Source organism: Microtus pennsylvanicus, chromosome 18, assembly GCF_037038515.1.
Source record: "Microtus pennsylvanicus isolate mMicPen1 chromosome 18, mMicPen1.hap1, whole genome shotgun sequence".
NCBI classification, from domain to species: domain Eukaryota; kingdom Metazoa; phylum Chordata; class Mammalia; order Rodentia; family Cricetidae; genus Microtus; species Microtus pennsylvanicus.
Genome location: NC_134596.1, coordinates 5,079,657 through 5,093,566, shown reverse-complemented (window position 1 = coordinate 5,093,566; position 13,910 = coordinate 5,079,657). Strand labels below are relative to the sequence as shown.

Sequence of the window (13,910 nt, the reverse complement as noted above, 5' to 3'; positions counted from 1 at the left end):
ACAAGACCATGACTTCTCCCAACCCCTCAGGGCACTGACTAGTTTGTCTGATGTTCCCCAGGCCTGGCTGGGTTCTGGGACCTGGGGGATCCCAAGTCTGCTGCTAGCCTCTCTAACTGTGGGCCTGGTCATCATCACCACCCTGGTAAGGTACCTCCTTGTCCTGATCCTCAGGGCAGTCCTACCCTCTCTCAAAGCCTCGCTTCCCACTGGATGCACCTGACCCCCAGACAGGCTAACCTGGTATTGAATCGGACAAAAACAGGCTTCCTCCTTCAGCAGTATGCCTACTTAAAGCAAGAAGTTCCTTTCTAGAAATTATCGGGGATAAGAAAAAGGGCTGAGGCAGGAAGAACCCCCAAGCCCCACCCAGAAGAATTAAGTCCACTAGAAACTGGGGACAGAGAAGGTAGAGTGTGAGTAGAGCCTGACATCTAAGAGCCAGGAGAATGTGGTTGCTCTAGACCTTGTAGCATCAGACAGCCCAATCCCACAGGCAGCAGGCATGAGCCCAGGTCCATGATGCTGTATGCTCCCAACCAGGTGTGGCACCTCCTCAAGGTACCCCCAGAGCCACCTGCCCAGCTCCCCCCAGAGGACAGGCGCCAATCCGTGAGCCGCCAGCCCTCCTTCACCTACTCAGAGTGGATGGAGGAGAAGGTAGAAGATGACTTCCTGGACCTGGACGCGGTGCCCGAGACCCCTGTGTTTGACTGTGTGATGGACATCAAGCCCGAGACTGATCCCACCTCGTTGACTGTCAAGTCCATGGGTCTGCAGGAGAGGTGGGAGGGGCAGGGGATGGGTGGGCTGGGGATCACAAATTCTCAGCTCCTGTTAGGAAGGCAGATACCTAGCTCCTAGGTTAGAGTGCAGGGTTTGCCTCATAGCTTAGCATGTGCAATCATGTGCTTTTCCAGTAATGCATATTGATTGGGGTACTTCAAGATGAATGCCCAAAAGTGCAGTTCCTTCCCATGCACACACAGGCATGTGCAGGCATGCACATGAGCACACCCATACTCTTCTTGGATCGAGGAAGTCAGGGTTCGTTTCCTTATACAGAGCTTGTTGGAGCCTTTAACTTGACTGTGTTCCTTGTAATTTGACAAAGGGACAGTAGGTAGCATTTCCCAAAACCTCTACTTCCTGTAAGTACCCCCACAGGATTCCATGAGCAAGTTTTGAGAGGTAGTGGCATCCTGCGTTTAAGGCTGGGTAAGCCAGCTCACACATGGTTTGAATTACCCACAGGATGTCGTAGAATATACTAGACGGGAACTCAGAAAACTTAGACGATCTTTTCTTGGTTCTGCCACTTTCTCATAGTAAAAGCCTGAACAATGCTAGTATCCTCCTGAAACTCAGTGTCCCTTTCTGTGTAATGAGGATCCCTCCTGTCCCGAGGTTTTAGACACCGGGCATGATGGAGCTGGCCCAGTGCAGCTAGCTATATGGGTGGGCTGCTACTGGCTGCCTTTGAGCTCCCTCCTTCCCTGGATGCAAAGGGCCCTGGCCTCTCCCCTGAAAGGCACTGGATGCCATGACAGCCTCGTTCTAGAACTGTGATGCTGGGTTCTGAAGCTGGGCTCTCGAGCTTGAGGTTCACCTTAGCACGTGTCTCCCTGTGGGCCTCCTCCCTCAGCAGAGTCCAGGGGAGGGCCATTAGGGATTGCTTGGGTTGAACTTTCAGAACTGGGGCCTCCGCCCCACTGTGGGAAGCAGCGGACAGATGTGTGGGCAGAGCCATGTGCTCCTTAGAACAGGTTCTTGTCACATCCCTCTTCCTGAAGCCCACCCTACTCTTTTCTAGCCACCTTCTTTCTTTCTTTCTTTCTTTCTTTCTTTCTTTCTTTCTTTCTTCCTTCCTTCCTTCCTTCCTTTCTTTCTTTCTTTCTTTCTTTCTTTCTTTCTTTCTTTCTTTCATGCCTAAGGCTGGTATCTTCTTCTGTGAACCCTTGCAGGAGGGGCTCCAATGTCTCCCTGACCCTGGACATGTGTACCCCTGGCTGCAATGAGGAGGGATTTGGCTACTTGGTGTCCCCCCGGGAGGAGTCAGCCCATGAGTACCTGCTCAGTGCCTCCCGCATCCTCCGGGCAGAGGAGCTACACGAAAAGGCTCTGGACCCATTCTTGCTGCAGGCAGAATTCTTTGTGAGTTCCTTGAAGTGGCCAGCTACCTTAGCACTCCACCATGCAGCCAGTCAGTACCACAGAGAATACAGATTCATACATGGAATAGACTAGCATCCCGTTGTCATCTCTCCAAGCACCTTGGGCAATCTCTTAGCCTCTGAGACTTGATATCCTCATCTGGAAAGTCACAAATGGCAGGGTCTTTGAAGGAGTTAAGGAGGACAATACCATACATCAGGCAGACAGATTCTGGATCTGTTGGGAGAACTGGAACTGGGCTCTGGAAGCCACAGAAAGCAGCCTCCTCCTGGTGGTGTAGTTCAGTGATAGAACACGTGCCTAGTAGCATACACAAATCTGGGTCAACCCCCAGGGAAAAGCCTCGCCTACTCATTCTCCTGTCTTCCTGCCCTCCTCTGCCTGGTATCATCAAGGATGTTTATCCCCATGCTCCTGGGCCCCCCTTTTCTTCCCAGGTTTCAAGCTTAGGCTAGGGCTTAGTCCTTTCCCAACCTCTGACAAGTAACAGTCCTGATCTCCTGCCAGGAATGTTTAGCCACATAAGAGCTCAGCCATGAGCACGTGTGGCCTGTATTGTCAGCACAAGGTAAGTCTGAAGTGAGACTTCGGCAGTGTTAGACTTTTGATAATGGTCCTCAGAAATAGCAGACTCCACTGCCAGGGGGATCTTGGCCTTGCCCCATGGGTCTGCACCCATAGTTAATATAAAAAAAAAAACCAGAGGGGGAAGGGAGGACCTGATGCTCACCAGTCCACTCTCCCATCGAACTCACCAGTCAGGTAGCACACACACTGCTGCTTGGGCTCAGTGCTCCAAGACCTCCAGAGCTTGTCTCCACCTGCAGAAAGCCCAAAGTGATGGACCCCAGCCTTCTTCGTGCTCCCCCACACACATACACATACCAGCAAAAACTGTTCATTTCTGGGTCAGGTGACTGGTACCTTCCTCCCATCATTCCCACCTCCCTGTAGTCAGCCTTCCTCCACCACCCAGTTCCCACCATCATCCTCTTCCCATGAAAACAGCCTTCCATGTCCCTTCCTACTCGGCAGATACTATAGATTTTTGCCAGGGAGAAAGGAACACAACCTGCTCACCCACTCCATGGGCAGTTCTGCACATGTGTGTGGTGGTGGTGGTGAGGGGGGGTTATTGTTGTTGTTTCTTTTGATTCTCACAAGAGCCCTAGATGGTATCATCATCTACACTGGGCAAAGACCATCTAGTATATCCAGAAAGAGTGAGTAGTTAGACCAGGTGCTAAAGTGTGCAGCCTGATTAGCAGGGAGGGCATCGGGAGGCATCGTTGGGGAGAGATCCCAGAGGCCATGGGTCGGGGAATGGCGCTAAGGTGAACTGGAGAGTTAGAGCCAACTTGGGTGTGCAGAGCTGACACTAGTACTCTCAGCAAGCGTAGCACCATGAAGGCAGGCCTGAGCCTAGGCAGAGGAGGGACCGAGACATAACAGAGTAGGAAAGCAAAGAAAGCCGAGTCAGGAAGAACACAAGTTCAGGGCCCGCCTGGGCCATAGAGGGTTCGTGAGCAACCAGCTGAGACCGCCTCAGAATTTAAAAGTGGGTGGGGAAAGTTGGAATTTTAGTTCAGTGGGAGGGTACTTGTCGGGCATGCACAAGGCTCTAGGTCCAACCTCCAGTATAAGGGAGACATGGGGAATGGAACAAGAGAAGACGCACACCCAATTGCAGATGAAGGGAAGCCAGATCTGAAGAGGTGCCCATCGGACATGGAACTCATTCGAAGGCACAAAGTGGGTTCCCTTTTTACTGGGCAATCAGGGAAGATTCTTAAAGGAAGTGACTTTGGATATACAGGGGTGTGGGGGAGAGGAGGGTGGATCAAGTCTTTCCAAAAAGTGAGCACCACAAACAAAAGTCCAAGGTGAGGATGCCCACAGCGGGAACACACATCCCCAGAGCTACCTGACTGGCTGTTGCACAGAAAACAGGGAGGGAGGGGGCGATTGGCAAGGTCATTCTTTGTCTTGTTCATTTTCACTTGGCCTTTCATTGAATGTCTGTCTTAAACCAAGCTGGCCCTCAATGGACTATCGCTGTGCTATTTAGTTTGTGCCCTTGGCAAATGCCAGTAACTGTTATAAATGTGTGTGCGCGCTCACTCACTCAGTAGTAAATGTTCGTCAAATGAATGCATGAACTCAAGACAGCCCCTGCACTGGCAGGTGAAGCTGAATATGGACTTCTGGGAAGACCAGCCTGAAGCCACTTATAGACCCCTGTCTTCCTCATGTAGGAAATCCCCATGAACTTCGTGGATCCAAAGGAGTATGACATCCCAGGACTGGTGCGGAAGAATCGGTACAGAACCATCCTCCCCAGTGAGTACCTGCTACCCCAGGGTGGAGAGGAGCTTGGGTCTTGTCATCTGGGAAGACCTAAATCCGGAGCCAGGCCTCTAGGGATGGTGGGCAGTCATCACAGTAGGGGGTATGGAGACCAGGCCAATCCGGGGAGAGAAGGGATGGAGAGCAGAGACTGGCTGGCTCCTTCTCTAGCCCTGGCCCCTGCCCTTCCTGGCTAGTGATATTGAACTCTGGAGAAACACAGAAAGGGTGGCTCTGAGGCAGTGAGCAGTGACTGAAGTATTTGCATGGCCTTTCTCTTCTGGGTGGGTATATTTTGAGAAGAAAACATTAAAGGCTCAGAGAAGGTAAGTGTTTGTCCACAGCCACACAGCTAGTAAAAAAAAAAAAAAAGAAAAATCTGGTCTCTAAACCTGGGCTTCTGTGACCCCAGAATCAGGCTTTTTTGTCTGCCTATGTTCTGTATGACCTGGCTGACAGTCATCTAGCAGGCAGAGCCCCCTCCCACAGGGAATGAGGTACCTTTATCCTGTAGTGATCTGCCTATCATGAGGCATGTCCAAGTGAGGCTACACAGAGAGCCCTCTGTAAGGCCTGAGCAGGGTTCGTCTCCTTTGGAGACCCACTGTTCCCATTCCATCCCATGGTATCATCTTCAGGTAGCTTTGATCAAGGCCCTCTGGGGGCTAGCTCAGGAGGAGGGGGTGACTTGTTGTTGAAAGTGAATCCCCAAAAACCTACTCCAGCCAGTTTGTGGAGTAGCGAGCCCTTAAAAAGCAGTTTGCCATCGGCATCTCCGGCAGCATGGAAGATGTCATGACTTATTTTTAACTTTTAAAATATCGACTTGTGGTTGCTATGGTTACACAGTCTCTAGGTAGTTACGTTTAAACAAAGCACCATTTAAGGCCAGGATGCCTTAGCTGGGCTGCTCACCTCTTCTCTCAACTTACTCTTTCTGCTCCTGTTCTTCCTGCAGGCACAGGCACAGGTACCCCAGAACTTAGGGTTTTGCTGGCTCCTTAGAATGGCCACTGAAGTCACCCAGAGTCCCTGTGGTCCTGCTGGGCTGTTGACAGGCTCCCAGCTCCTCCAACCACGCCCTGAACCTCCAGACCCCCAAACCCAGCATAGAATGTTGTACAGTCAGGCAGAGCTGACCTTGAACTATAAGAGTCCTGGACTGGAGGGACAAAGGTCATAGAGGCTCAGCAGAAGCAGCCTCTGGGATCGGGGGGACACCGTGAGATTTGTTCTATCATTGATTGCACACATTTCCTGAGCCCCATCCCAGGGAATGAAAATTTGGATTCTGCACACAGAGCTTGGCGTCAAGCAAAAGCAACAGTTCTGTGGGTGAGCACTGGCCCAGCGAGGGCACAATAGCTGTCCCACTCAGCACAGCCTCAAACTCCAAAAGAGTGTGGAGCAACTGGGAGACGGTCTGGACCTTCTTGAATGAATGAGTGGATGACCCTCTCAGATCCAGACCCCTCCCTTCCATCCTTACTACCAAATGACTTCCATATTGCCTAGCTCTAATGAGCACCACTGACATTCAGTACACTGGCATAATTGTCCCTGGGCGAGGTGCCAGAGAGGGCAGCCTGTGACCTTGACACTTCTTTCCAGACTGTGGCAGACATTTTATCCTCCCTGCCCCCTCTCATAACGGAGCACAACAGAAACCTTATCATGTCCCCTTCTCCCCTAAATGTAGTCAACGTCACCCCCTCTAAGCATGTGATGCTTCCTTTCCAGCTCCCATCCTCCCGCCAAGCTAAGCCATAGCCTGTGTACCTGGTCAGACAGTGTTCCCTGTTTTTCCTCCTCGTTCTCTAACCCCTGAAAAGTCCCACATTTTCTGTGAAACACAGCCACCCTAGCCTGATCACAGTCCCCTCTGTCCCTCCAGTCCAGAGCTCTCAGGCCACGCACCCCCTTGTCTTCCTGCCCTCTTTTGTAGCAGTAACCACACACGTCTTGTTGATCTCAAAGGCTCTTCTCACAAGCACAGCACAGGGCCAGCCCAAACCGGGGGCTGTAGAATGCAATCATTAGCACCACCACAGTGACTCCCTGATCGCCAAGCTCTGATATCTGGCCAGAGAAGGCAGCACCCACGTCTGTCCTTCCAGCACCTAACATGGATAAGCAAAGCCAAGAGGTCCAGACAGAACTACCTGCTCGAGTTCTCTCTTCTTCTGGCCATGCAGAAGCCTCTCCCACCTGCTCTTACCCCTCCCCTGCACTACTTCTATGCCCTCTCTACAAGAGCTGTCCACCCCCGTATCACCTGCCATGACCCAGGCAGAGACGGGGGCTGGCAAAGGGGTGGAGATGAGAGGCTTATACCCATCACCCCTAGGTTCTTCTCCATTCCTACTGTCTGCTGGAAACTCGTGATAACCGCAACTCCCTGTTAGTTAGCATCTGCCATAAGCTGTTGCACGTGCTGCTTCTAGGACCAGGGGCTCTACTTTTTCCCATCGACTCGCTTTTAATATTAATATATAAGTATGCATGGGGCACACTTGTGGAGGTCTGAGGACAATGTGTGAGATTCAGTTCTCCCCTCCAGCGTATGGATCCTGGGGATCCAACTCACGCTGTCAGGCTTGGCAGCAAGTGGCTATACCCTCTGAGCCGTCACGCCAGCCCCCGGTAACTCTTTTGGTTATGGCTGATGGTATTGGTTTGGTTATACCTGATGGTAATGACTCATAATGGCACCCCTGCACCGTGAGAGCACATACTGGCCATGATCCCCGAGGAAATGTGGGTGCTGTGGAGAAGAACAGAGAAGTTGCACCCTGTACCAGAAGGTCCAGCTCACAGCTTCACCTGTCTCCCACCCCAGATCCTCACAGCAGGGTGTGTCTGACTTCACCAGACCCTAACGATCCTCTGAGTTCCTACATCAATGCCAACTACATCCGGGTACGTAGCTCCATCCCAAGAGCCTTCCACTAAAGGAGAGGCCTGAGCTGGTGGAATCTATCCTCCAGACTTGTCCCCAAGCTACTGTGGCTCCTACCAGCCCCAAGAGGAGCCTAAGTATGGGATGGGGCCCCGGGAGTGCCACCTCCGACCCTGACCTGACAGGCTGGACTTGGCTGACTGCAGGGCTACAGTGGGAAGGAGAAAGTATACATCGCCACACAGGGACCCATCGTCAGCACGGTGGCCGACTTCTGGCGCATGGTGTGGCAGGAACACACACCCATCATTGTCATGATCACCAACATCGAGGAGATGAACGAGGTAGGGACCCTGCGCCGTTTGCTCAGTGCCCCCTGCTTTCAGCCCCCACATGAAGCATCTCGTTTGCAGATTAATTTTTATGAGGATGTTGTGATCCTGGTATGCACTTAACTTAAGGAAGTGGAAGATGGCGAGGATTAAGATTTACATTCGGGGCCACACAGAGCAAAGCAGAGCCTGGAGCTGGCTTCTCCCTCCCCGTCCAGTGGCCATGCTTTCCACCAGGATACTTTGCTGCCTCCCAGTCTGTCAGAGATGTGAAAACTGATAATGAACAGCGTCTTTCATTGAACCCCCATAAGATAGCCTTCAGAAGGAGGCTGGGGACAGAGCTCAGTTGAGGACTTGAGTTTTAACTCTGCACCCATGTAAATTAATCCAAGCATGGTATATGCATCAGTACCACCAGTGCTATAAAGCTAGATGGGAAGACCTAGGGCTCACTGGCCAACCCGTCTTGATGAGTTGCAGGCCGATGAGAGACCCTGTCCTGAACGCCGAGGTGGACTGCACATGGGGAACAACACTTGATGTTAAACTCTGGCCTCTACACACATAGAAAGTCCTATAAAGGGGTACCATTTTCATCTTACAAATGGGGAAACTGAGGCTCAGAAATGAGTAGGTCATGGGTTATAAAGCCAAGTTTTTAATGCAACCCTCTAATAACCAAACCTGCTGTCCTTGTGTTCCCGTCTGTTGGCCCCAGCAGAGCAGGAGGGGATGTGGGAAGAGAATACGAGAGTAACACAGGCTGATCTTGGTCCTTGCAGAAGTGCACAGAGTACTGGCCAGAAGAACAGGTCATCCATGACGGCGTGGAGATCACTGTGCAGAAAGTCATCCACACTGAGGACTATCGGCTGCGACTCATCTCCCTCAGGGTGAGGCCTGGGGTCAGACAGGGCTGACTGGGAGGCTTAGCTGGGACCACCAACTGAAGAAAGTACTCAAAGGCATACCATAGGTGATGCATAGGCCTAGGTCACACCCAGGGTTTACTGGTAAGCAGGGTAAATAGACTTGGGCACTAGTGTCCAAGATGGAGCCTCAGCGGCATTTCCCAAACCTTATCTTCATGGACCATCTGGCTCTTCCTGGGCCCTGCTGCTCATGACCATTCTAGTTCTTCTCAACAACCTCTCGATGCCTGGACTGACCCAGTGAGGAAGCTTCCAGAGCTTCCAGCACTGTCCTTATCATAACGGAAGGTTCTTTATGACTTTGAGTGCCACTAACGCTGCTTCCGTTGGGATTCTGACTTCTAGTCTGATGCACCCAGTGTGTCTACCACCAGAGGGCAGGCACTCCTTGCTGCTTTAGGACACACAAGCATGCTTAGAGGAAATGGCAGGGAAAAGGAAAACACGCAGAGTGTGAGCAACACAGAGCAGCCCAGAAGACTGGCGGGAGGCGTCCTCCCACCCAAAAGTTGAGCTTCTCTCAGAACAAGCAGAAGAGGAGAGACTGCTCCTTTAGGGTATTAGAAGGTTCTGGTTTGGAAAAGCGATGAGATATGTGTTTGCAGAAGGTGGAGTCCCCTGTGATCACCCAGAAAGGTGGGAAAGTTAAGCGGGGCACCAGGAAGCGGACGCCCTCTTCAGAAACAGCCTAGAAAGGTCACTGATGCTGGCAGCCACAGGGTTCAGCCACAGAAAGGAGCTTGGGGCCTGGTGTTTGACCCTCTGAGCAGCCCTGTCTCCCAGTGGATGCAGAAAACCGGGCAAGATACCAGGGTGCCTGAGCCCCCAGAAGGCAGCGTCCACATGAGCATCTAACACCGAGACTTATTGAAAACACTGAAGGCCCCAAGGAGGGGCAGGTGCTGTGGTCTCTGTCACAGCCATGTAACACAAGAGCATGAGGAACCAGCTCCTGGGTAGAAAGAGGCTGTGTGGGTCTGCTCATCTTCTCTGTTTCTTGGGATCAGCTGGGGAAGAACGGGGGATCTTGGGGTTTGACAGTGTTGACAAGCCTCTGCTCTGGGTGTAGCTCTGACTCGGATCCTGGGGACAGAGCTGTGTTCTGGGCTCTTGGTTCAAGGAGCACCTATAAGATGACAAATATCACCTAGTGATCGGCACGGATGCAGAAAGACACCCTGCCATACAGAATGTTCTGAGGGTGCCTCCCAGAAGTGCTATATGGGGTCTTGGAGGGTTGGGGAGGCGTGGCCAGGGCGAACAAGTGGGAAAGCTTTCCTAGCGTGCAGAAGGAGCAGCTGTGTGTGCAGCACCCGTGTGTGCAGCAGAAAGGATGATGGAGTGAGGAAGCTTTCTGGGGTCTCTAAGGGCATGGATCACATTTGAAGGTGTGCACTCCTGACCCACGGGCCCCACCGTCAGCTTCCCGCACAATAGAAAGGAGGCTTCAACATATGAAACTGGGGGATAGGAAACCATGGCAGTCAGTCCGTAGTGAAGGGTTTCTTGGTTTGGTGTAGGAAGATACCCAGGTTCTCACACTAGGCCAGAACTCTCTCACTGAGCTATATATCCCCAGCGCTTTTTTATTGTCTTGTTTGTTCTGAGACAGGCTCACTAAATTTCCCACACTGACCTGGAACTTGCTCTGTAGATCATGCAGGCCTTGATCTTCCAGCCTCAGGTTTCCAAGTAGCTAGGATTACAGGCCTGCACCATCAGGCCCAGCCAGCTAAAGGTCTTAAACACCATGCAATATATCCAGATTTGTGTTGGAGAGAGACCATTTTGATGCTAAGGGTCTTTGGTAGTCAGGCAGGAAGAGGGTAGGCCCTCCCCACGGTGGGATGGTGAAGCAGAGCAGAGATGGACAACGCATAACGAGGACAGAGGGATGAGCAGGCAGAACAGAGTCCCTGTGCCTGGGTCATGTGACTAACAGGTACCTGGAACATCTGTCAGAATAAGGAACTTCCAGGTAGCAATGAACTGGATAAATATGCTCTTTGCCTTTCTTGGATGATTTTAGTGTTTAGAGGCCAATATCACACGCACGCAGGCACGCACACACACTAACCTAACTCTGATCTGTCTTGTACCATTGTGCAGTGTGGTAGATGGGGACTTGGGATCCCTCCACTCTTTGTGTCCTCTCTTTCCCCCCTCCCTTTCTCATCTCCATCTTTGGATGAATCAGGTCCTGGAACATTCACATTCATATGTATCTGGCAGGGAGTGGGAGCTCTCTCTCTCTCTCTCTCTCTCTCTCTCTCTCTCTCTCTCTCTCTCCCTCCCTCCCTCCCTTCCTCCCTCTCTCTCTTTCTCTCTCTCTCTCCCTCCCTCCTGAGCAGAGAGGGACTGAAGAGCGAGGCTTGAAGCATTACTGGTTCACATCCTGGCCCGACCAGAAGACTCCAGACCGAGCACCTCCCCTCCTGCACCTGGTACGGGAGGTGGAGGAGGCAGCCCAACAAGAGGGACCCCATTGTTCCCCAATCATCGTTCACTGCAGGTGGGTTTTCCTGTCCACCCACTGGGGCAGGGCCACCCCTATCTCTGGGCCCCTAACCCCATCTATCCTCCCGACCTCCAGTGCAGGGATTGGGAGGACTGGCTGCTTCATTGCCACCAGCATCTGCTGCCAGCAGCTGCGACGTGAGGGCGTCGTGGACATCCTAAAGACCACATGCCAGCTCCGTCAGGACAGGTCAGCCACTGGTCAGGGGAGGAGAGGGTGGCAGTGTGATGTGTGCATAAATGGAGGGACAGTTGACAAACCAGATGTAGTCTGTAAGGCAGATGGGGAACAGAAAAAAAAAATGGAAGAGAGCAGAATCCAGGCAGCTCTCTGGAGGAAGACAGAAGCCAGGCAGCTGGTGGAAAGGACAGGAGCTGAAATCAGGGTGTGTCCCCGAAATGAAGGGACAGAGAGCAATGGCCGGGAAGAGTTGATCTCTGTAAGCTACAGAATAGCTGGTACCCCTAGTGCTTGAGGACCCCTCCCGCAGCCCACTGCATCTCTACTGGCCAGGGGTGGCATGATCCAGACATGTGAACAGTACCAGTTTGTGCACCACGTCATGAGCCTCTATGAGAAGCAACTGTCCCACCAGTCCTCAGAGTGACCACGCTCTTCCTCTGAGCTCCTCTGGGCACTGCCCAGCCTGAGTCTGGGCCTTCACCCTAACCCAAGACCTGGCCTTTCCTGGGTCCTGGGTCTGCTCCCGTCCCTTCCCCCCAACTCTTCCTTTTCTTCAGTCTGCTCCCCCCTCTGTTGTCCTGGCCTGGTCCCTACCCCCAGCCTAGCTCTTCTACTGTATATACTGCAGAATTGGGGAGGGCAGGGGAGGAATGTGCCAGGCCAGGCCTGGGGCCCCTGGGCCTGACCCACACCATACAAACCTGGGGCCTCAGTTTTAACCATGGTTCCACCGCTACTTGGTCCAAAATGTTTCAATGCCACATTCCAAATGTTCTACCACTCTGTGTTCTGTCTATCCATCCATCTCTGCTATCTGTACCAGACACTGTGTCCCCTCAGCCAGGAATGGAACCCTGAACTGAGCTCCAGCCCCTCAGTCTCCCAGCCCCCGAGGCAGAGAGGTAACCGCCTCTGGCCCCGCCAGCTCCTCAGAAAAGGCAGATTATATTTTGCCATCAGAATGCAGATGGCAGGAATAGGATTCAGAAACCAGGCAGGGGAGCATGTGATGGTTGACAGAGAGATCCCAGCTAAGAAGGTTCCTGGGCAAGGGTGGGCATTACTCTAGATGCCTTCTGAGTGTTTGGTACTCTCAGGAGGCAATGGCCAGCCTGGGAGGCACTGGAGAGGAAGAGGAGAGATGCAGGTGGGGAACCCCAAAGAGCCGGGCCCTGAGGGGGGCCTCCAAGAGTAGGATGGGGACTCAACTCCAAACCTGTAAGACATCTTTCTGTGTCACTATGGGAAAGCCCAAAAGTCTCTCTGAGTGTCGCTCTGCGTGTGTTCCCTGTGTCCATGTGTGTGTTGAAAGCCCATGAGCAGGGCATGCATGATTCTTTGGCAACATGTGTTATCTTGGAGCCACGTGTTTTTATTGCTGACTTTAAATATTTATTCCACGGCAAACAGAGACATTTGGTGTCTTTTTATAATTCGCTCGTGGTCATTGGATAGAGCAATAAACAGAGCATTTTGAGCAAAACTAGTCTCCTGGGTCTGTCATTTCCAGTTCCTTCCATTCCCGGTCTCCTTGCACCCCAGGACTTTGTGCCTCTCCTCTGCCGGTGTGCATAAAGTTGCCCGTCTTGCTCGCTGGCGCCCCCTGTGGAGACTGGGAATATACATGAAGCCAAATTTAAAAAGCCAAAGTCTATTAATACCTCCGGATTCTCACTCAGCCCCAGCCCACAGAAGTACACTGCACCACAGGGAACCTCACAGATGGGTATGGGAAGTTTCCAGAAAGGCAAAGGGATTAGCAGGCCACCAGCTAGAGAGCCGAGGTAGGGAGGCCCCCAGGCCCCTCTCTGGTTGGATAGTACAGTTCTTTTCTCTGGGACCCCATCTGAGCTTCAGACATCCTTGTTTTTTTTTTTATTGTCCTTGTCATCCCCTCCATGGCTGAATCTTTGGAGGCCCCGTTGGCTGGCCATCAGCCTGTCCTGGGGTGACCTCCATTACCATCAGTGGTCGTCAGCTTCCTTTGCTTCATTTTAGGGTCAGGGGAGAAGACCAGAACAGAAGTGTCCCAGATGGCTGGGAATCTAGTTCCCTGGGGCCCTTTGGGAGGGGCTACTCTCAGCCCAGGCCTCCCAAGGGAAGCTGTTGGGTTACAACAGCTATTGGGCTCCATTGAGCCAATAGGAAGTAAGTGGGCGGGCCCAACAAGTCCAAGGCAGGGCTGCGGGCTCACAGAGCTCTCCCTCCCAGAGGAAGGTTCGTCTACCCAGATTTCAGAGACTGGGCTAAGAAATAGGAAGGAGCCTCGCTGCAGTCATTCCCCTACCCCACAAGACCACACCGTGCAGCAGAACAAACGGTGATCCCAGGATTTGTGCAAGGTGGCGCATCCACTAGACTCACCCAGCGTACCTCTTCCCAGTTCTGCCGGGCTGCACATGCTCACATACCCACGCAGGGACAGCTACCTTGGGCCCCTCAACTCAGAGAAGCCCCTGCCGGCAGCAGTGAGAAACAGAACCTCTACCATAAGACACAAGAAATGGACTCCTGGCTTGCCA

At 52.5% G+C, this 13,910-nt stretch overlaps 1 protein-coding gene across 6 annotated transcripts in view; it reads left to right on the top strand.

Moving 5' to 3' along the window:
- The window catches only part of Ptpn5 (protein tyrosine phosphatase non-receptor type 5), a 58,546-nt gene extending 45,675 nt beyond the window's left edge, over positions 1-12,871 (top strand). For all 6 annotated transcript variants that reach the window (XM_075952250.1, XM_075952248.1, XM_075952251.1 and 3 more), the window contains 10 exons: positions 62-145; positions 544-785; positions 1,965-2,154; positions 4,431-4,515; positions 7,361-7,440; positions 7,627-7,764; positions 8,538-8,648; positions 11,039-11,199; positions 11,281-11,394; positions 11,719-12,871. In XM_075952250.1, the coding sequence (XP_075808365.1) occupies positions 62-145; positions 544-785; positions 1,965-2,154; positions 4,431-4,515; positions 7,361-7,440; positions 7,627-7,764; positions 8,538-8,648; positions 11,039-11,199; positions 11,281-11,394; positions 11,719-11,812 (1,299 nt within the window). In that variant the 3' untranslated portion in view covers positions 11,813-12,871. The remainder of the gene's footprint in view (positions 1-61; positions 146-543; positions 786-1,964; positions 2,155-4,430; positions 4,516-7,360; positions 7,441-7,626; positions 7,765-8,537; positions 8,649-11,038; positions 11,200-11,280; positions 11,395-11,718) is intronic.
- Positions 12,872-13,910: the final 1,039 nt, after the last annotated feature.